Source organism: Anguilla anguilla, chromosome 11, assembly GCF_013347855.1.
Source record: "Anguilla anguilla isolate fAngAng1 chromosome 11, fAngAng1.pri, whole genome shotgun sequence".
Classification (NCBI taxonomy): Eukaryota; Metazoa; Chordata; class Actinopteri; order Anguilliformes; family Anguillidae; genus Anguilla; species Anguilla anguilla.
This window is the reverse complement of record NC_049211.1, coordinates 18,350,494-18,373,374: the sequence shown is the minus strand read 5'-3', so window position 1 is coordinate 18,373,374 and position 22,881 is coordinate 18,350,494. Positions and strand designations below refer to the sequence as shown.

Genomic DNA, 22,881 nt, shown 5'->3' with positions numbered 1-22,881 from the left:
AAAAAAAAACGTTTTCAATGTACCAAAATGGCAAGTTAGTCATGCATACAAAGCATTGTCTGTAAGACATGAATTAAACCTTGCTAAATCTAGGCCTGCCATTAAACGTATTGATATCAAAATGACGCCAAGTTACAACAAACAATATTGGCTATCTTAGCTCACACAAATTACGCTCTATTCCAATTAAATGCTCCCCAATGTTTTCTAAATTATTTAATGTAACTTCGCCCTGTATTTTGAAAACGTTTTTGTTAAGAACACACACACCGTTCACACTGTGTGATAGCTCTACGGTCATACTTTAAAAACCCCGGCGTTGGTGACGTCACTCCCATCTCTCAGACCCCGGATGGAACTGCCATTGGGGGAAGTGGACTGGGCTGCACAATACTGAGGAGGTTGTTGGAGTAAAAAAAAAAAAGAAAGAAAGAAAAAAGAAAACAGCAAGCGACATCAACTGTGAAAAGAGATTGTCTTACATCGGAAAAACAATAAACTGTTGGAATCTGAAAATACCATCATTGCAGTCTCCTCCAAACTGGACTTTGTTAATCCGTGCGGACTGGAGGAAGAATTAAATAGTGGAACTTGTGTTGGGGATACGTGCTGTGAAAAAAGCACTAGCTACTGAGTGGTGAACGAAACACGGGGCTTGGAAAGACATTGACTAAGGCTCCACTCCAGTCCAGGGGCTTGCTTAATGAACTATGTCTGCCACAAGCATTGACCCTCAGGTAGGCAGGACGGGATGTGCCGGCGACTAGTTAGACAGCAGTCTGTCCTTGTTAAGGCCTTTAGCTAGCTAAGTTAGCTTGCTATATGAGAATGAACGGAATTTGCATCAGAGTGTTGTCTTGAGCATGATCGTCATCGACGAAAGATGTATAGGGCCAGCTAGCAAGTGTTATTGCTAGCTTACAAACTGAATTTAAGTGGGAGGCAAATAAGGTGTTCAGTAACGTCCACTCTGCTAGCTACCTTGGGACCTGTTAAGAGGAGTGCTTCAGTTGGCTAACATTGGGTGGTGAGATTTCTGGTTACCTTGCCATGCAGCTAGCAAGCTAACTCATCTGTTCGAGAGATAACGTTAGCCGCTTGATTGTCCCTTCATTGGTGGATAGCTGGCTATACATATGACTGATAAGCTAGCTTCTTTTTTAAAAGGGACAGTTTGGTCATTCCTATCAAAGACTTTCCTGAGAAACATTAATAAAGTATCACTAGTAGCCAGTAGCATCCTGTTGTCCCACCTAGTTAATTGGTTGCTAGCTAACGTTAGCTACCTTGAAAACTAAGATCAAGTTAAAGTTAGCCTACCGTCTTTATTCACGCTAGCAAAAGAATCGCTAACGTTAGCTAATTTGTTGTTTCTTTTTTGCATGATATCCATCTGAATGGAAATTCAGAGATCAAAGGGACAAGCTTCGAAAGGTAAGAAAACATTGTAAGATTTCACAGTCCTTTAGTAGTACTATTGTGACTCAGAGTTAGCGGCTATGAAGTTCTCGGAGTTGGTTAGCTAGCCAGCTAGTCAGCTGTTAAATATTTTCGGGGGTTAAGTGGGATGTCACTGTCAATGAATAGCAGTAAAATAGCTAAATTGCTAGCAAGCTACTTGTTTACGCTGCGCAGCTTGGTATGAAGTTCAGGCGAAACTTGTGAATTGTGGTTAGGTTGCCAGTGAATCGTAGTATAACCTAGTTGGCTTGGCTACGATGATTTGCTCAGTTTACTCTACAACATGACAACAGCGAGGCCTACGTCATGACGTTTTATTCGCTAGTTACTCCTCCAAAGATGGTTAACTTAGCTAACGTTAGCGCGCTACACTTAATGTTTTTGGTTTGTTTCTTTAGCTAAGTAAAATGTACTGTCTTTCGAATTTGATCACCCACTCACTGTACAGTTGAACGTACTGTGCTGGACCACATTTTGGTTAACTAGCTAGCTCGTGCTGACCGCACTATTTATAGCGATGATATTGCGCATACATAGGAGACATGTTCAACTTTACTAACTCGGTGTTTGTAAGGTTATACCGATTTAGTCGATGGGGTTTCACGCTTTTGGTGAATTTTAATCAATTGAGCATTTTATGATTGTGCCTCAAAATCTCTTTATCTGATGGCGTTTATCTTGTAAGATATTACAAATAATGTGATCCACTATAAAATCCAGTCCAAATTAAACATTGCACTGTAAATTAGCTAAATTTCCAATGCCATATGTTTGCTTTTTTGTTGTTTTCCATGGTGTAAACATAATCATTTTTACCCACTAGAATTTAGTAAATATTTTAAGTTTTTGAAGTTTAGTTATGAAGGGGAGCCATGTTGCAGTCACTGGGTGAAGAGTTGGCTATGCATTCATATTAGGAATTATCAGAAATAATTGGGTGTGGTCTGAGGTGACTACCAAAGTGTTTTATAAACATCCAAATCCTAGCTGGTTGCCTGTATCTGATGATGATCTGATGTGTGATTGACGCAAGTGTGTCAGACAATAGAGAAGGTGTCTCAACGCCACAGACTGGGTGGGCCGGTAAGCAGACAGGCAAACACATCGGCCTTGACTCATGGTGACAGATGACTGGCGCATGGGTCATACTACGGCTGATTCATTTCCCGGTTAATGCTAAACTGGCCTTATAGGGACATAAGCTAGCGGATGTTTCTTATTTTTGATGTGCAGAGGCTCTTTTTTGGAATAGGACTACAACTGCACCAGCACGATGAGCTAATGATCAGGAGACGTTACCTACAATTAAATGCATACCCATGGTCCTGCGGTAGGGGCAGATGCATCCTTGTGGTGAAATCTTTTGAGTCATATAGTATGTATTGTTCAGGATTGACTGCTTTTTGATATTGCTAGGTGTATATTTTGTTTAGTTGAAAATTTGTCTTTCACATTCAAGGGCTGTGTATTTATAAAGTAATCACACAGTCATTTTTTGTTTATAATTTCAGTGCAAAATGGTTCTCTCCATCAGAAGGACACTGTTCATGACAATGATTTTGAACCGTACCTCACTGGCCAGTCTAATCAGGTGAGTATGAGCGTAAAGACCTCATCAGCATACATGTGAGAGATGGTAAAAGTCTCATCCTGTTAGCATTAGCAAAATCTTGGTTTTACACAATACCCATGTAATCAGAAAAGCCCCCAGAGATTTAATTGGCTACAGCCATTAGACAGTAAACAGGGAGGGGAACACCAGAAGAGATAATTATTGGGTACTCTGCTGCCACCCAACAAAAATTCTTCCTGGGTGCCTTAACTTCCAGTCAATGAAAATTCTAAAGAAGCCAGCTTCCTTTTTGAACACATTCAATTAAATGGTCAAGGGCTTGCCATCTGAGATTGAAATGCTCCATACCAAAGCAGTGTATGGACCCTGCACCTTCAGCACTTGGTTATGTTAAAGATTTGTATAATTTTTCTCATTGGGAATTTATTGCTAGGTGGGTACCTGATACCAAATTGACCTTACTTGCTTTGTAGACCATTCTCAGCTTAACCAGAGAAGTAGTATATTGCTTAGTAGAGACAATGCTTTAGAAGACCTTATTGTATCTTTTCAGTTATTCAGAAAATTAGTTTCTGAGATAATCTGATCTCTGAAGCATGCATGGGTCCTCTTTGGTGATTTGGTGTAAATTGTTAACTAGAGGGAATTATTTCCAACTCAGGGATTCAATTCTTATTTTGAAAGAACCCCCTAAACCTTGCATAGGTCACCTTTAATTAACATTACATCAAATAAGTCTGTATCCCTTATGAAGCAGTGCTTTAGCAGCCTAAGTTGTATTTAATAACTTTAGTAACAGCCTAAGGGGAAAAAAGAAAAGAACAGCGGAAGGATAGAACCAATTAAAACCTGTAAAATGCACACTCACACATATTTTACAATGTTTCTTTGGTTGCTTGGCATTTTTGCTTAATGAATACAGTAAATACCAACAAATGCATTTGCTCATTAAAGGCCCTAGGTGCCCCGTAAGGATAACTGTGACAGTTCATGCTGGAAAGGTTATTGGAGCCATTCATATAATTGCTAAAATGCAATAATGTTACCACTTGTGCCAAATCATACCCAATGATGGTACAAGACAACCTTTGAATTTAAATTAAATGTGGTTGTGTTGTGGAAAAGTTGAGCCTACATCTAGAATTATCTGACTGTTAAATTTTAGTTTTTTATTACGATTTCCCCAGTTTCTGTTGGCAGGAAGGCTTGATATGATCAGTTCCTTGGCTGAAATTGAATTTGCTTGGTTGGGCTGACATGAAAACATTAATTTCAACCTATACCCTCTGGATTACTTCCATTAAATATGGTTCATTGTATTGACTTTTAAGTGCAGAGAATGTCTTCTGCTTGCGGCCAATCTTGTAGTGGGACTGTCTGATTTATCCAGACTCTTCACCTTAGCTCAATGGCTGTTCCTTCACCTGTCGAAGTAATGAACACATTTAGCACCATTTTAGGAGGCAGTGCTGTGGCTTCAGTGTCTTGCAGTCTTCCAAAGAAAGTTTAGCCACTAAACAGCAGTACTTTGATTCCCACTCATTGTGACCTTGTTAGGCTCCCGAGAATGATGAGAACAATTTTTTTTAGGAATTGAGCAAAACATGTCAAAACGAGATGTAATATTCTTCAGTGAAATTCTGCAGTTGCAGAGTAGGATATGCTAAGTGATATTTGCTTGTAAAAGTTTCAAATAAAGTACAGGCAGGAAAATAATATATATTGGTTTGTTTTAGGAAAGTTGTCCTTCAAGAGTTTAATTAAGGACAGAAAACTTGTTCTTGTCAATTGGCTCAAATAATAAGAATGTAGCTTGTTCTGCAGCCAAAATGGCAACACACGTTGAGTGATTTGCACATGCTTGTGTTCTCAGAAATGTTTGTTAGTGCGACATATGTCCTGGGTAGAATATGCAGGATTGTTCCTTATCAGGCCTATGACCACTGTCCTGTCTGAGCATAACATGTGTGTTGAGAATCCTAGCGAAGTTGAAATGGAGTATATGATGTATTTAAGGTGTCTCTTTTATGGCAATGTGATATATATTTATGCCATACATTTGTCTTGGCATCCTCATGGAGTTGCTAGTTTAGGAGCTCAAAATCTGAGGTAATAATATTTATATTAGAATAGCGTTTTTGCTTATAAAGTGTCTGTGGAAATATCAGTGCTTCAATTAGCCTCCTTTGTGTGGGGTAGGCCATCACACATTGGTTTTCAACTGCTTACTTCACATGCAGGTTATTAAATGTTATGAACAATTGTGTAGTGATACATTTTGTCATAGGCTTGATATCTTCTGACTCGATTAATTAAACCACTTTGTTGCATTGTTTGTAGATGTATCCTCCTTTTAGGAACCCAAAGAGCTAGTGTGTCTCAGGTGGATTGCTTAGTTGTAGTGAATAGTATGACAGCGCAGAGTTGTTTAGTGATATTCACAAGAGAAAGGCTTTTCTTCCGCAGTATTTGTTGCAATATTAATTAAGAGGCTGGTTTGAATGGCGTAGGTCTGAGCATGATCAATTGTAGTTTCACTATTTATTTATAAGAATCGGCTGTACTTCAATTAACATGGTTTTATATAGCCAGGTTAAATCAGAAGTCATTAATGACAGAAAGAAAACATGTCACATGAGAAGTGGAAGCAAACAATATGCAAACATTTAAAAAATTTCGACCCTGTTGTGCTGTAGGTTACTTACACTTAAACTTATTTCTAATGTATGAACTATAGAGAGGCATAACAAGATATGTAATGTCATCACAAAGTCCTTCTACCATGTGCTGTGCATCAGAATATTTGCAGTAAGAAGAATAGACCATAAGGAATTTAAGGGAATGTGAGGTTCAGAATGTAGCAGTCAAACACATGGGTGTTAGGTAGGCCCAGATTTTCCAAAGCTAATGGAATGAGACTTGCCAAGTTCTCACTGAAATCACAGTTTGCAACCACAGCCCTGGGATTGTGTTCTCAGGAATGGTTGACGTGCAGGGCAGTAGTGCTTTTCTGAGACTGTAAACATTGACTGTGGAGTCTGAACCCCAAGACTCATGGGTATTGATCACTGACAGGCCCTTTTTGGTACCATTTTACTTTGTATCACTTTTCTCCTTGGACTGGAATTTAAACTGCAGAGAGTGGGCCAGTTATAGGCTATTTAAAGTGTGATAATAATTCAAGGAGATGATGCAGCTGGAGTTGGTTTAATTGGAAAATATTGTGGTTATAGGGAACTATCTTCCCCAGGAGAATTGAATTTATTTTTCACTGAGAAACTGAACTGGTGATGCATCATGGTACATATTAGGACTCCTTTTGAAAATAGTTGGAAACAATTTGTGAGAAGGGCAAGCTGCCCTTTATTTACCACTCGGATTTCTCCATTTACTTGGGTGATTTGCTGCTGTCTGGGCTCTCTCTCTGTGGTCTGTTTGCAAACATTCGCTCTCCCATCAAGTAGCCCAGGTGGAATATCAGTTTAGCAGATGCCTGTGGGGCCCTGTTACTCAAATCGGTCCTCGAGGGCATACAACTGCTGGTTTTCCATCCTCCCTTTACCTGGGAGTCAGGTGTGAGGACAGTCTGGCCAATCTGCAGCACTAATTGTTCAGTTAATTACCTTGGAAAACAGAAAACAGGGCTGGATTTGAATTTGCGCTCCAGATTTGAGTATCCATTCTAGAGGGCTTTATCTGTTCCCTGTAAATATAAAGGAAATCAATGCAGTCAATTTATAGTAAACAAGCAGTGATGTGTAATGAAAATTGTAAAATGAATGGTTATTGAATGATATTGGTTGTGTAGTGATGATTTATTTGTCTGCTCTCACCACTATGACTGTCTATCTGTCTGTATATGTAGAAGCATCTGTGCAACAGTTTGAATTGAGATTCATGTAATTCAGTTGTCCGCTGCTTTGTTTGTTAGAGTAAAGTTGGTAAAGATTATGGTGTCTGTGCAATTCATTGAGTCTGCCATCACGCTGATCCTAACAGCTCATATCTAAGTTTGACAAACACAGAATACCTGGCCTTTCATGATTTTTATCCTTACGTTTTGAGTATTCATTGTTACAGGAAATTGAGCCAACCTGATCTTTACAGGCAATAGAACACAGGTCATGGATAGGGGACTGCACTTTAATCTTTCATCACTGAGCTTGAATGGGAAATGCAATACATTTACAGTGGACAAAAGTGCAGCATCATATTTCAGGGATGCTTCCAATGGCTTAGAACTCATGAAATGACTTGTATGACATAAGCAATGTTTCTGTGCATCAGTATGCATCTGTAGCTTCCCATTGCCAAGTATCCAGAATAACTGTAAAGTCATTGTAATAGAATGATTTTGGTTCATCTGCATTTGAGAATCTTTGTTATGCAGGAGAGGGGAAAATGCTTTTGTTTTTTTTTAGGTTTAGGAAGAGATAAGTTGGGCCAAGAACTTAGATCAGTGGTAACCAACCCTGTTTCTGGAGATCTACCGTCCTGGTGGGTTTCACTCCAACCATAACAAAGCACACCTCATTCAACAGCTGAAGATCTTGTTGCGCTGCTAAATAGTTGAATCAGGAGTGCCAAATTTGGGAAATGAAAACCTACAGGACGGTAGCTCTCCAGGAACAGAATTGGTTACCACTGATTTAAACCATATAAAAAGCATGTTCGTTATTTATTTTGATGTGTTTTGTGTTTGGTGTATGGTGTCTATTGTAAGTTCTGTTAACTGTGCATCTGCGTTGCAGGTATTGTAGTGAGTCTTACGCTAATTTTTGTGCTCTTTCTTTTTTCCCTGTTATTTTTTTGTTGGTTAGATGGATGTTGTGTATTGCTTGTAGCAGTGTTGTGTTTCTGTGCGGTGTGTCCGCATTGTGCTGAGGCTTCTCTGCCCTGGGCCCCTCCCAGGAGAGTTATTGTCCTGTGACTGATGCCGTCTTTCACAGGCATCCATGCATAGCCCTCTACTCCAGTATATCTGTCCATGGCTCACTGCTTAAGAAAAAGGGCGAGGATGCAGTGGAGTGACTGCTCCCACCGTATTGCCGAAGAGGGAGATAAATCTGCAGTGAAGTTAAATAGGTTTCCAGAGTAGGCATATGCGGATGTTTATTACCTATTAGAGCCTTGCTGTTGTGTTTATGGTCCCATTCTGTGTGAGCTGAGAACAGTATGCTGCGGGGGACGTTCTGGCTTGAGGGTTTAAAATTATTATTATTATTGTTTTTTTCTGAATCAGCGCAGTCTGCAGTGCACCAGTTTTAAAGTAAGACCAGGCGTATCCTCTCCCTTCAGTTGGAACGTGATGCATTTAGAAAAATGAATTTGCAAAGGAGTGTGGATTGTGTTTAACCTGATAATGTTTCACTCCACAGAATAACAGCTATCAATCCATGACTGACCCGTACATGTCCAGCTACTACGCCCCTTCCATTGGGTTCCCCTACCCTCTCAGCGAAGCCCCCTGGTCGACCGGCGGAGACCCCCCTATCCCTTACCTGACCCCCTATGCACCCTTGAGCAATGGAGATCACCATTTTATGCACGACACAGTTTTCGGACAGCCGGGGGGACTGGGGAGCAACATCTACCCTCACAGGTTTAACTTTTTCCCAGAGAACCCGGCCTTCTCCACCTGGGGCACCAGCGGCTCCCAGGGACAGCAGACTCAGAGCTCGGCCTACGGGGGCAGCTACAGCTACCCGCCCAGCTCCCTGGGGGGCACCCTGGTGGACGGGCAAACGGGCTTTCACAACGACACTTTAAACAAAGCGCCGGGCATGAACAGCATTGAGCAAGGCATGGTGGGACTGAAGATCGGGGGCGACATGGCGGGCTCCGGGGTGAAGGCGGTGGGCTCCGTTATCGGCGGGGCGCTGGCGGGGAACGGCGGGACGCCCATCGGCATGCCCCCTCCCAAGCCCACCTCCTGGGCGGCCATCGCCAGCAAGCCCGCCAAGCTGCAGCTGAAAGCCAAGGTGAAGCCGGGGATGCCTCTCCCTGGGGGAGCCCTGCCCCCGCCCCCCATCAAACACAACATGGACATCGGCACCTGGGACAACAAGGGGCCCGTGACCAAAGTGCCCCAGTCGCACCCGCAGCTCCCCCACTCCCTGACGCAGCAGCCCCCCCTGCAGGCCCCGCAGTCGCTGCTCCAGCAGGTGGCCTTGCAGCCCCCCCCACACCAGCAGCTGCCTCCACAGCCCTATCAGAATCACGCCCCGGCCCCTCCCCCGCAGACCCGCTGGGTGGCCCCCCGCAACCGAAACCCGGGTTACGGCCTGGGCGGCGGGGACGGCTGCGCCTCCCCTTGCGGTGGCGGCCCTGGGGGGCCCCCCGGCTCGGGCGGGCCGGGCCCCGCCGTGGACTCCCACCCCGTCCTGGAGAAGCTGAGGGCCGCTCACAGCTACAACCCAAAGGACTTTGACTGGAACGTGAAGAACGGCCGGGTGTTCATCATCAAGAGCTACTCGGAGGACGACATCCACCGCTCCATCAAGTACTCCATCTGGTGCAGCACGGAGCACGGCAACAAGCGGCTGGACGGCGCCTTCCGCACCATGAACGCCAAGGGCCCCGTGTACCTGCTGTTCAGCGTGAACGGCAGCGGGCACTTCTGCGGCGTGGCCGAGATGCGCTCGCCCGTGGACTACGGCACCAGCGCCGGCGTCTGGTCGCAGGACAAGTGGAAGGGCAAGTTCGACGTCAACTGGCTCTTCGTCAAGGACGTGCCCAACAGCCAGCTGAGGCACATCCGCCTGGAGAACAATGACAACAAGCCCGTCACCAACTCGCGGGACACGCAGGAAGTCCCGCTGGAGAAGGCCAAGCAAGTGCTCAAAATCATCGCCACGTACAAGCACACCACCTCCATCTTCGATGACTTTTCTCATTACGAGAAGAGGCAGGAGGAGGAGGAGGTGGTCCGAAAGGTAACTCCACTCACCTGTCCCCACCCACCCCGCCACCACGAGCCTTCAGTTTTGTCTGAGCTTTGCTCTAACAAATAACCCCTGTTTTTGAAATCTTTGAATGAACATGTTTTCTTTTGTAATTGCCTGGCTTCTTTATTGTGGTGGTTATTAGGTTTTTTTTAAGAGGAGGGAGTTGGTGATGGGGTTACATATATTTATTTTGCTCACAAGACTTCTATACTACTCACTTGCAACTCTGACCTAACAGCAATAAGTACAGTATGAAGGTGATCATATTCTGCCTTGCTTTTTATTATATTTCTGTTATGTATCTATATGGTACTATCCCAAGCTGAAATGACTTATTTTTGCCTATAAATCTGAATTTATTTGAAATCTTAGCCCATAATACATGACATCTCCATAAACTTGCATTTTACACTGATTTATCCTTGCTCATTATGGGTGTTTTGGCCTGATACATGGTCTAATATAAACACTGGAATGACGTTTGTTTATTTAAGGTAACTGCCATGGTTTTTGCTGCATTAAAGGTGTAGCTGTTCATCTGTTTTGCATTTGGCCTTTCCTTCCTTGGTAGAGTCATTAAGCCATCAGAGAAGATTTGAACTGCACACACTATCCATCCTCAAGAACATGAATCAAAAATGGAATGCACTGAGTTGGCCGTCATTTAAAAATATATATTTCTGTGAAATAAATTATTAAAATGACAGTTGTAGTTTGCAGATACCCATTTTGGAAACCAGGATTACAGAGACGTGTTTTTGCCCCGTTCTTGAAATAGAAACATTACAAAGTGCAGCATGTATGCTTGATGTTGGTCAAGGTTTCAGGCAAAAAGAGTTAACTAGGTAGCTGCTCCAGCAATGATTAGCTGAGGTATTGGTTTCATCTGAATGGCTTCCATCACCCTGCCCTGAAATAACAAAAAAGGGTTCCCTTTATTCGTATGTGAAATATCCACAAAATACTATAAACTAGCTTGCTACCCGAGGATAGCCTTGAGAAGGCTTGTTTCAGTTCTGTAGTTTTCTACATAACCTGTTAGCTATGCTAGTTCTGTAGGTTCACTGCCGTGTGATAAACACAAGACACACAAAGCACATGTTTCCATTGCCAATGTTTTGATAACAACAGTTGCATAATCGATTAGATGTGAAAATCTCCGCAATGTTAGCAATAGCTTTGTTACTCACTGGGAATGTTAGCTAGCTTGCTCAGGAGCCACATTTGACTAAAAAAACAAAACGTGAACTTGGAAAATATGAAATGTAATGTTGCTTAATTTGCATGGGTGGGATAGATAAAGTAGAAATCATAATACAATAATACTTTCTGGTGTGCCTTGTCATTTGTGTGGGTTAGAAGAACACATTTTGTCTAATCCTTAAAAATTGGGAAAAATGACTGCTGCTTTCATCCCTTCTTTTCCACGTTCACCTTTTGCTTGTCGTCGCACACGATTTTGCTGATATCGCACTGTCTGATGCAGATCTGGACTTTTGTGCACCCAAAATCTGTATTACTATCAGACTTTTATATCTGTTGTAAATGCTGGTATCTGAGTGAAACATGATCACCACCAACTAATGAACAGAATGCAAATGAGCCTGTGTGCCGTTGGGTTGCATGGTGCTGAATTCTCTGTACAGCTCTACCTGTATGTCAGCGTGCTAATTTTGAACAAAAATATGTTCTAAAATATTTTTGCACCCATTTGCTATGGTACATGAACCCTTCAAAAACTTTTACTGAAACACTTGACCAATTTGTGTGACTGTTAGCCTGCAAGATCTGTGAGTAATTACCTGGTTTAATGTTTTTGGCAAACAAAATTACAGAGCAAATAAAATTGACAAGATAGTTGAACGAGTGTTAAACTGTTTGAATTGAATGTAACTTGACTGCATTAGGGAGCTTTCTTTGTGACCTTTTTTTTGTTTTTCTATCTTGTTGACCAGCCTCTCTATTGCATTTTGAACTGATGAATCGTCCATGAGTGATAGTGAAGATTTATACTTGTATTTTCATACATTGTCTGAATTTCCTTTAGTCTTCTCTGGTACCTGTGTATGGACAGAAATGAGTGCATAACTTGAATTTGTATTGAAGTAATTTCATTTGTAGTGTTTAAACTGAATTATTGTGTTTAAAAAATTGAATTTGAATTGCAGAACTTGATTTTGTGGTTCATGAATTTAAATCAAATTAAATGCTTTTAAATTGAATTTGGTCTTCATAAAATTCAGTCTTCAGTTGTAATGTAAGGTTAAATTCTAGTTCAATCCTTACAAATTCAGTTCTTGTAATTCAATTTCAATTTTCTGTAACACAATTCAAGCTACCAAGAAAAAGCATGTGAGCAAGCGTTCACTGGAACTGCAAACAGCAATTAGCCCCTCAGCGGGTGCCAATATTTTTCCCATCATCCTTTGGTACTGAGGTAATGCTTGGAGCAGACACTGACAATGTTTATCCATGGACGCCAGAGACCGAATTCACAGGTAGGCTATGTAAAGTTGTGTAAAGCTAGCCACAATTAGGCTTAAGTTTTAGGCTACAAATTCAAATTATTGCAATGCAAATGGAAGTTATGCAATTCAAATTCAGTTTATTTTGGCATACATTTCTGCCCATACCCGTGCTTTGCTTTGATTTACATTCATTCAGACATTTAAGTAATTGGACTTTTGCCAGGATTTTTGAGAATATAATTTCAATTTTTAATTTTTCAAGTTTAGTGCATTCACTGTTTTATGCCTAAATGTATGAAAAATAATTTGTTGCTGTGCATCATATTGAATCTTATTTTGCTTGTGTTTTCTGTTTTTATTCTGAATGTGAACCCACCATTTTTCATTGACTGTCACATGACTGAGTTTGTTTGCACCTTTTCTCTATTGATAGAACTTTGATCTGGCTCCCATCCAGAACCGGTCACGACTGGATCAGGTAAGGTATCAGTGTATGAAGCATCTCGATTGGGAGGGGAAATAAGGCTGTGAGAATTGTCTTGAATTTTTCCAGGACAGTCACAGTAAAAATCCACATGTAGTGGGGAGAATTTATTACGAACTCACTTATATGTTTTCATATGGTACAATTTTTTTTTGTATATATTTTTTATTTATTTATTGTGACACTGATTGAGATTTCATTTTCATCATCAAGTTATATCCTTAGAGATTACATTGTCTAAAGAAGAATTAAATTAAAAATTAAATATAAAGAATTAATATTGATTTCACCTCCCATTTTTGTCCCCACCCTCCTCCAGGAACGTCAAAATCGAAGCAAACAATAGAAGACTCTATTCTTGGCTTGATGGACGGTTATACTTGGACTGAAATTTGATTTAAGAGACAAAAGACAAAATTCAAACAAATCTTTTTTTTTCTTTCTATTTAATCCTGGTGATTTCAGCCAGTGTGGAGACTTAAGTTTTCTGCTCCAAGTACCTTTTTCTTGCAGGGATAACAAGCTGGTTTAAGAATCACATAGCTGCAGAATATTATTTTCAATTTGTTCCATTTTCAGTTTTCATAGCCAGTTCCCCCTGTCCCCTCTTCCCCCTTTATTTGAATCAGGGTTCAACAGCATAAATTCAACTTTGCCACTTTTTCTTATAAGTACAATCAGAAATAGATGTGTTACCCTCTTTTCCCATTAGGGGGTGCTGTTGATATGTATGGGATGTATTAAACCACCAGGTTTAGGATCCTTGTGGACATGCAATGCTATGACAGGATGATGATCAATTTTGTTGTACAACTGCTTTTTTTGGCTTATTACTGTTGTGACAACTTAAAGTCAATTCATAAACTATTTGTACAATTTTTCTTTTCCTATCTGGAGCCTTAACATGTTAAATAATGATGTGAAATTAACTGAGTAGTCTTTCTAAAGTCAACAGTAATAATCAGGGGAAGAGGCTCTCTTAGATAGCTGCTGCAGTGGAGCAGCCATTCGCTCTGCTCACAGGATTGAAGATGGACATGTTCTTTCTGTTGGACTAGTTTTGTTCAGCTCTTACTGGTGCAATTTTTATTTTGCCCCCCTCCCCCACCTTGTTGTTTATATGATGTGACTTGGAACTGTTTCATGTTTCCTGTCAGGAACTCTTCATGTGTTTAATCCATTCTGAAGAAATGTAGCATTCACTGCTTTTAAGTCAATGAGAAATATGCTTTTTTATTAGAATGTGATGACGTAATTACCACATTTGCGTGAATCATTTATATTTTATCACTTGAGTTACTTTTCACTTATCTTTTTTGGCCTCTCTTAATCTTTTCTGTTAAGTTATGTTTTGGCTATAAATCTTTCATTTGTCCTTATTAACGCCAAGCTTTGACATAGGAGCTTATAGCTATGAAGAAGCCTCAGTCGTGTAACCCGAAATTAATGTTACTGATTTATTGTCAAAAGCAAGAAAAATGAGAAAGAAATGTGGTTTGCGTGTGATTTCTTTTAAAGTTTTTTCTTTGTGATATTTGCCATTGCGATATATGGCCACTTTATTAGGTAAACCTACTTGTTGATACAGATGGCCAGCTACTCATGTGGCTGCAGCTCAGTATTGTATAAAGCATGCAGCCGTGGTGAAGAGGACTTGTGATCTAAGCGACTTTAACTGGTATGATTGTTGGGTTTCAGCATGTCAGAAACGGCTGATCACCTGGGATTTTCATGCACTACATTCTCCTGAGTTTACAGAGAGTGGAGAGGTTAGAGGAGAACGTGGAAACTCATTCAAGCTAACAGAGAGGCCGCAAATGCTCAAATAACCCTTATTTACAATCATGCTGTGCAGAAGGGCATCTCTGAATGCAGGACATGTTGAACCTTTAAGTGGATGGGCTACAGCAGCAGAGGACCGTACAGGGTTCCAGTCCTGTCAGCTAGAAACAGGAAGATGAGGCTACAGTGGGCATGTGAGTACCAAACTGGATATTTTAAGATTGGAAAGACATCACCTACTCACATGAATCTCAATTTATGATGCAACTTGCAGATGTTAGTGTCAGGATTTGGCATGAAAGATCCATGGATCCATCCTGCTTTGTGTCAATGGTGCAGGCTGGTAGTGGTGGTTTAATGGTCTGGGTAATGTTTTATTGGTGCACATTAGGCCGCTTAATACCAACTGAGCATCATTTGAATGCCACAGAATACCTATCATAACAGTGATTTCAGTTTACTCCAATGATCTGCATAGTCCCCACATCTCAGTCCAATAGAGCAGCTTTGGGATGAGGTGGAACAGGAGGTTCACAGCATGAACGTGTGTCTGAAAATCATGGATGCTATCCAGTCACCATGGACCAAAATCCCAAGGATTGTGTCCAGCACCTGGTTGAATCCATACTATGAAGAGTTTAGGCTTTTCAGAATGCAGAAGTGGTCATACCCAGTACTGCATAGGTGTGCCTAATAAAGTGGCAACTGTGTGTGTGTGTGTGTGTGTGTGTGTGTATACACCAATCAGCCACAACATTAAAACCACCTGCATTTCTCTGCTTTTTTCTGATTTTATATTTTATTTTCTCTGTTTGTAATCAAACAATTCACACGTGGTCAAAGTGCAGACTCAGAGCTTTTATTAAAGGGTATTCTTATACATTTTGGTTTCACCATGTAGTAATTACAGCACTTTTTTATACGTAGTCCCCCATTTCAGTGTTTTCAGACAAATTAACGTAATGTCAAATAAAAGAGTCATGTTTTGTATTTGGTTGCATATCATTTGCATGCCATGACTTCCTGATGTCTGTGACCTATCAACATCATCAGAGTCTGGATATCCTATTGTCAGGTTGTCCTACAAGCAATACAAAAACTCTCTATGGGATCTCTATGGGAATTGGGGGGTGGGACTAGATTCAGCTGTAAATTATGCTGATATGCAGTATGGAACACATTTGTTGGCTAAATGGCTTTAAGTCATCAAGGGTCCAAGGTATTAAGTGAGTCTCAAACCACCGTGCTGCTGCCAGATATGCAGTAGATACTACAAGCATTGTTTCTCCTGAATATTTTTTTTCCATTGAGTTCAACAGGAACATTAATCAGGAGAAACAATTCTTGTAGTATTTACTGCATATCTGGCAGCAGCATGATGGTTTGAGGCTCATTTGATACCTTAGACACTTGATACCTTAAAGGCATTTAGCCAACAAATGTGTTCCATACTGTATCAGCAAAATTTACAGCTGAATCTAGTCCCACACACACATACATATGTATGTACACACACACACACACAGTGCCTACCCATAATGTTTGGGACAAAGACATATTTTTTGACATATTTATTTTCATTAATTTGGCTCTGTTCTCCACAATTCTAGATTTGTAATCAAACAATTTACATGGGGTTAAAGTGGAAATTATAAGCTTTTATTAAAGGGTATACAGGGTTTATACATTTTGGTTTCATCATGTAGGGATTATATCAGTTTTATACATACTCCATCCAAACATTTGTTCCAAACATTATGGTGAGAATTATTTTTCATCAACTGTTTCCTTGGTTGTTCAGGATGGTATGAGAGGTATGAAAGGGAAACTCTCAGTCTTAAGTCACTGGGCAACCTACTAAACTGCCATTACATACTCCTGAATCTCATCTTCAAAATAAGATGATCTGATCATTTAAATGTTCTCCAAGTTGACATTGTGGGTGAAACCCCAGGATATTTTGTGGGTCATGGGAGTTTTCCTCTCCACGCTTACTTGTGTGGCTCTGATTCAATGACCTCACACTTTTGTGTATGATTTGTGGAGCAATCCTGCTATTTGGTGATGTTAATTTGCAAGATAATTCAGGAAGTCTGCACAAAAAAATTACATCCCAAGACCCTTTCTTGGAGTGCTGTAGCTGTACCATATTGTAGTTTGAACAATATTTAATTTAATTTTTTTTTTTTTTTTTTTCTGAAAATGGCGCTGTGACCTTTAACCTTGAGGGGGATATCTTGTTGCCTTTGAGTGTAGAAGCATGAAACGATGATGATGCCTGTTGCTCTAGTACAGGAAAACATGCACATGCTAATCAATAGAGGGAGTTCACTGCATGGAAGCTGCTGCTTATCTGTCTCTAAAAATAAAGTACACAAAAGGAACTAAATTAAATTTTAAAATAAGATGAATATGAATCTATAAAGAAATGATTTAGTAATTAGACCACTTTAGTCGTGTCTGTGGATTTTGCCTGTAAGGTTAAACATATTGATTCTATTCTTCCTCTACCTTTAGAATATTCCAAGCCTTAATAAAAAAAATATCTATTTAGCAAGTGATGTGATGTGTTTTTATTTATTTATTTATTTTATTTTTTTAAGCTTTCGCATGTCTAGGTTCTTGTTTTAAAAGTACATGGATGTACTCTGATCAGTCTATCTGTAGTGCTCTTTGTTTAATATGAATAACCAATTAAAGCATGTCCTACATTTATTGGACTTGTGCTATAGAAGTTTGATGGTCAGTGAAGTTGAAATTATTTTAAAATTTTAAAAATAAAAAAGCCTGCAAAAATTATTTTATGGGCTAATATGTATCAAGCTAAACGGATTTAACTCATTTTTAATTAAAGTATTCATCTGAAATGGACATTCTTCCTAAATGTTTGCACAGTGATCACCAAAAATATTTGTACAATTGAAAAAATATTTAAAATTCTTCTTCTTTTTTTTTTTTTTTTTTGCTAAAATACCATACATATTATTCATTTCCCCTTATCAAAGTCACATTATCTGTCAGTTGCTTATTCAAAAGACAAATGGGCAAACTTATTGTAATTATATCAAAATGAAATATCTATGTATGTTGTATTAAGTGTCTCTTGTCCTAAAATTCAATAGGAACTGCTGTAACAGAAGCTTTTAAAATCTGTCACCATCAAGTTTAAAAAGGCTGTGTACAAAAGTGACTGATAAGTATTGTCATTATCATTGCTAAAGTGAAGACAGCAGTCTGAAATGTTCATGCAAACAGTTGTTGCTTCCAAAAGTTGTGTCATGGCTTCTGTAACATTTTTGTTACGGAAGCCATGGCAGGAGTATTGGCAGGAGTTTTGGGCTTTTGGTGTGACTTGGAATGTGATGTTTGCTACTATGCCAAAAAGAGGACAAATGGAAACTTACTGTGTTACACAGTCTAAGGAATGGGTTTTTGCCAACCTCAAACTCAGATGCAAGCATGAGACAGTTTTTAATAGTTTGTAAGGTGGAAAAGTAACAATTATTTTCCATGACACTTGGAACTTATGCTTTGTGGTCCTGTGGAAAAAGAAGCAGTGTGGATGTGTTGGAGTTGAAAAATGTCATCCCCTTTATATATAATTTGCAGGCAGAACTGTTTTGACAGAGGTTTTGCTAAGACTACTTTGGTAGACTACTAGAAAAGGAAGGAAGACAATGTTTATGTTCAAACGTTTTGTCTTCCCTTAAACATCAATATTTTGTAAAGGGGCGGCGGCCTAGTTAAAGTTTGCTATATTAAAGTTGATCCTGGAAAACCCAGTGGTTTTGTTTATGGAAACGCTGAATTAATTGGGAAAAACAATCGTATTCTTTGGTGTCGTAGTAGTACCATATAAACGGCTAAAGCTACAGCACTTTGTTGCGGTTACAATCATGCGACAATAGATGGTGCACTACTCTTCGTTAAACGAGAGCTGTAGCTGTACGGATTTGGTTCCAATAAAATACATAAATTCTAATGCAAAGGTAGGTACATGTTGAAACCTAACACAAGTGCAACGAACTCCTGCATATAGAAAGTGTAAAACTGTGTTGGCTATATAATGCAGTTAATGCCAATTATTTAAGAGGGCAAGTGGATTTTCAAGTTGCCAAAATAGCTTAATACGTTGGAGTGTGTTGAAACGTTATCGATAATTGCGCGTTTAGAAAGAAACTATATAATTGCTATTATTCTTAGTTATTTATTCGTATTGGTATACATTAAGTGGCACGTATGTGTTTGCAATTTGTGGCATGAAAACAGCAGTAACGCAGGAATGAAGCCTTTGACAATGCCTTAGTTTACCGTGGTTATTTGATACAGAAAACGGTTGGCGTTTTAGCTGACGGTGACCGTCATTGTAGTACTGTTTTGGACGTGTTGGGTCCCACTAGCTCTCAAGCACACACTTGAGAGCTAGTCGGACTCGAGAGCTATCCAAGGTGCTGACTGGTGTGAGCAATACCGTTTTTTTTTTTTTTTTTTTTCAGGTAAAAACAACTCCAACTTCACTGTCAAACCAATTGGACATGATGCATGCGATTGTTCGTGGCTGATGAGTGTTCGGCAGTGTCTTGAAATGGTATTGAACATACGAAGCTGTGTATGACCAATTATAAATTCAAGGTTTTTGGTTGTTGACTGTTAATGTGTTTGGGCCTAGCGTAAAATGCGGATGTTTTCAAGCTGAATGGCAAAAAGTTGGCACGTGGCATGAAACCTACAACTGGAGAATGTGCAATGTAAGCGTTTGATAATCCTTGCAGTTCCGTTGATGACACTCCAGAGCCTACAACTGGAAAGGAAAGTGAAGCCCCTCCCATTATACCGAAGACTAGGTTCTAAGGACTTCCGACATTTGCACTAATGCTGCGTGACATGGCACGCGCCTCCGCGCCAACAGGGATCAGTGCCTTTGACTCTGGGGCGTTGGTAAGTAGTGTGATATATTTGGGACAATCATTTTCTCTGTTGAAATCAATGTGGATTTGCTGGTCGCCACTGGGATTTTGTCCCACGCTGCCTATGCATGTGGCCGTACTTAAGAAATAGATTATTTGTTTAGGCCGAATTTAGTCTTCACGGCCAACACCACAAAGACCCAGTTTAATTTTGTAAAATTGTGTGAAAACGACTTTGAATATTCGGTATTAATGCAGCGAGTTAATTTGTTAAATTCCATCACTGACGTAACAGGCTAATTTAATATAAAACTTGAAGCTACGTATCTACATATCCCTTTTCCGAATTGGAAGAATAATACGATTTTAAACATGCAGGTACTTTCAAGACAGACACGGCAATTACTTCCCTCAGATAGCATCACCTTACTGTACCCTTTGTAGCCTTGCTTAGCTACCGTGCCAATCATTGCGTCAAACTGAACAAAATGAAGTTATACAATGCGCCAAATTGTTCCTCTTGGCATTCTTAATGAAGGCTACCATATAGGCAAATGCCGGGGAGCCAACGTTTGCAAAACGTATAACGTTATTGAAACATTATTAAGAATTTATGTCACCATTCATAATCACAAGTGTCAAATTCCAAAAATTAAGTATTAATTTTCTAAATATGAGAAAAAGATGTTCTGTCAAATGACCTCCCATTTTATATCGGCTGGATCTTTATATAATGTGAATGTGTTTGCGTTATCATAATAAAATCGAACCACTGGTGCAATTAGTTCAAACTGAACTAAGTTAAAGCCCTATGAAAATATTTATCAGCAACTTTGTTCTAAAGACAATCTTATATTAACGCAAGCTGAAGGCCTAAAATTACAGCTTCAATGTCTCACATGGTGTAGGCGACCATTTTTCCTCAATAGGCCTAAAATGCAAGTGAAAATGTAGTCAATCTGTGTTAAACTGTTTAAATCTTCCACACAATATGGTACTGAACCCGACGAAAGCCGCTGTCGACAGCCTATCCATTGTTTGGAACAAAGCATAAAAGTGTGGAACAAAGGTTGACACTCAAATTTTCTCTCACATCTGCAGAGCTTAAGATCCCACTCACGTCAAAATATGCGACTGGATGTCAGGTATATTGTATGCAAGTGCAACATCTGTACAATTAAAACGCCTGTTGTAGATCAATTAACAGCTAATCGAGATTTCCAATTACCTATTACAAAATGAGCTCTAAATAATTTTATATTCGAAAGGGACTTTGATACAAACCTTGTCGAACGAGGAACTGCCGATGATTACAAAATCTTCACTCAATAACCAAATTGTGGCCATAAAACCAGGTATGTCTACATTCACTTCTTAAAATAAGGAATTCAATGTGCTATGACAGTGCATCCAGGCTAAATGAAAATATTAGGCCTACTTATATTAAAAACAAATCTAACTTCTGGTAACCTAAATCGTATTACAGAGTCACACAAACAATGAGGTAATATAGAAATGTATTTATTTTAGGCTCGTACAATTTATCGCTAATATTACATAAAACAAAACAAAATGGACAAGCTGACATTTGCTAGTTCTCGTTGTAGCCATCGTTTTTGTCAGTCGTGTAACAATTTTAAGAGGTCACAATTGCCGGTCAAATAGTTCAATCTTTGAACAAGCTAATCAAATATCCATTAAACACACAATTTTTTTCAAAAACTATGCATGACCTTATCGAATGTCATCGTTAATCTTAAATAGCCCTGTTTCTTGTTAACCTAAGTAAACTTCGTATCGATGAACCTTAGCCGTCTCTTGGAATGAGGCCGTGAATAAACGATACGCTAATATCTTCTTTCCTCGTAACACAATACCAAATAACGATTTTTTTGTTTGTTCCCTTAATCCACTTATTCTCACGTAACCCATTTGACAATCATAGTCAAGTGAGCGCAAGGAAGACTTTAAGGTTGTGCAAAACAGACGTTTGCTGATACACAACAACAGATGTGACACGTGGTCAGTCGTGTATTAGCTAAAAGAGGAGGAGCCTTGCCATTTTTCACTCTTCGTCTGTCTGTCTTTCACTCTACGGCTCTCACTCTCATACACCCTCTCTGTCACACACGCAGAGAGCTTGATTTGGATTTATATTTAGTTTATTCCAGCATGTATTACATTAATCGCACCTAACAGCAATTGATTGTAAGTGGTCATTTGGTTCTAAAAGTTCACCATGCGTAATTACGCGCACAATGTTATCGTCTTGACGCATTTTATTTTTATCGATTTATCTGACTATGCTAAAATTAGTTTAAACTATGTAGGCTGTAAATGAACCAGGTACAAATGTGCCTGTAGTTTTTTTACTCGCAACATATTTGTAAAATCAAACACATTAAAGCAAGAAATTCCCATTATTCGTGTAAATACTCGTACTTGTGCAGTAGCCAGAAATACAAAGACATGATCTACAATTAATATAATATAAATGCACATCTACCATTTCACGCGTGAAAAGTTAGCAAGTAGTGACTGTGTTATTTTTGGGCCTTCTGAATGTCATTTGGCATCTTGCAGATATATTTATGTATTAGCGAATCCTAAATGCCTTACTTTAAATTAAATTTACCTCTCAGGGCAGTGATTCCACGTTGCCTTTTACAGAAATAAGCGCATATCTTGATTGTAATGTGCTGGTGTGACATTCTCACATCAACAGTGGTTAATATAATTAATAATAATTACAAAATTTAAACAAAATGTACTTATATTTCAAAATATTCTGAGTGGTGAATGTAATACGAATTTAATTAGTAGTTTAGTAGTCAACGTCAGCGAGGGGTGTCCATAGATGGCGCTGATTCACACAAAAGCGGTATAATGAGAATATAAAAAATATTACGTACACTACATACATCTATCCAAGTATTTAGATTTTTTGATTAAATTCACTTTCAGGAAAATTGTGGGTTTTATGTCAAAATAAAAACGCATTTAAATAACCAAAATAAATTATCTTGATAATTAAAACTAAATGGCAACGCAGGTTCAGTTTAAAAGCTACGTTCGGTAAAGAGGTTATGCAGTGCATTTGTTGTAGTATTTCATTTAGGTTACAACAAATCGATTTTTTTATTATTATTAAATGTTTTGTTATGGATAGATTTGCTGACCTTGGTAATCAAGTCATTGCTCGTGTTGTTAAAATTGGGATTAAGTAGCTGAAAGAGAATTTAAGGTATTTCTTCAGATA

General features: G+C 39.4%; 1 protein-coding gene and 1 long non-coding RNA gene across 6 annotated transcripts in view; both read left to right on the top strand.

Moving 5' to 3' along the window:
• Positions 1 to 337: 337 nt before the first annotated feature.
• On the top strand, positions 338 to 14,428 carry LOC118208111 (YTH domain-containing family protein 1-like). Of its 3 annotated transcripts, XR_004761515.1 has the most exons (7): positions 338 to 737; positions 1,410 to 1,434; positions 2,973 to 3,052; positions 8,413 to 9,969; positions 10,553 to 12,479; positions 12,883 to 12,927; positions 13,253 to 14,428. XR_004761515.1 is itself a non-coding variant. In XM_035382421.1 (6 exons), the coding sequence occupies exons 1-6, from the start codon at positions 711 to 713 to the stop codon at positions 13,277 to 13,279; spliced, it is 1,761 nt and encodes a 586-aa protein (XP_035238312.1). In that variant the 5' UTR covers positions 338 to 710; the 3' UTR covers positions 13,280 to 14,428. The 3 variants fall into 3 exon arrangements, 2 of the variants coding, with proteins under 2 accessions (XP_035238312.1, XP_035238311.1); XM_035382421.1 differs by lacking the exon at positions 10,553 to 12,479; XM_035382420.1 differs by lacking the exons at positions 10,553 to 12,479; positions 12,883 to 12,927; positions 13,253 to 14,428 and having other exon boundaries at positions 8,413 to 10,518.
• A 4,791-nt stretch (positions 14,429 to 19,219) lies between these two features.
• Positions 19,220 to 22,881, top strand: part of LOC118208642 — a 33,748-nt gene continuing 30,086 nt past the window's right edge. For 2 of the 3 annotated variants that reach the window (XR_004761606.1, XR_004761607.1), the window contains exon 1: positions 19,229 to 19,653. This is a non-coding gene — a long non-coding RNA (uncharacterized LOC118208642). Of the gene's footprint in view, positions 19,654 to 22,881 lie in introns of all 3 variants that reach the window. The other variant, XR_004761608.1, reaches the window with a different exon arrangement.

Excerpts from the sequence above, each read along its gene's own strand:
- LOC118208111 (XM_035382420.1), top strand. The coding sequence starts at position 711 with ATGTCTGCCACAAGCATTGACCCTCAG. Across the intron at positions 738-1,409 it reads CCACAAGCATTGACCCTCAG|AGATCAAAGGGACAAGCTTC; the intron begins GTAGGCAGGACG and ends ATGGAAATTCAG. Across the intron at positions 1,435-2,972 it reads AAAGGGACAAGCTTCGAAAG|TGCAAAATGGTTCTCTCCAT; the intron begins GTAAGAAAACAT and ends TTATAATTTCAG.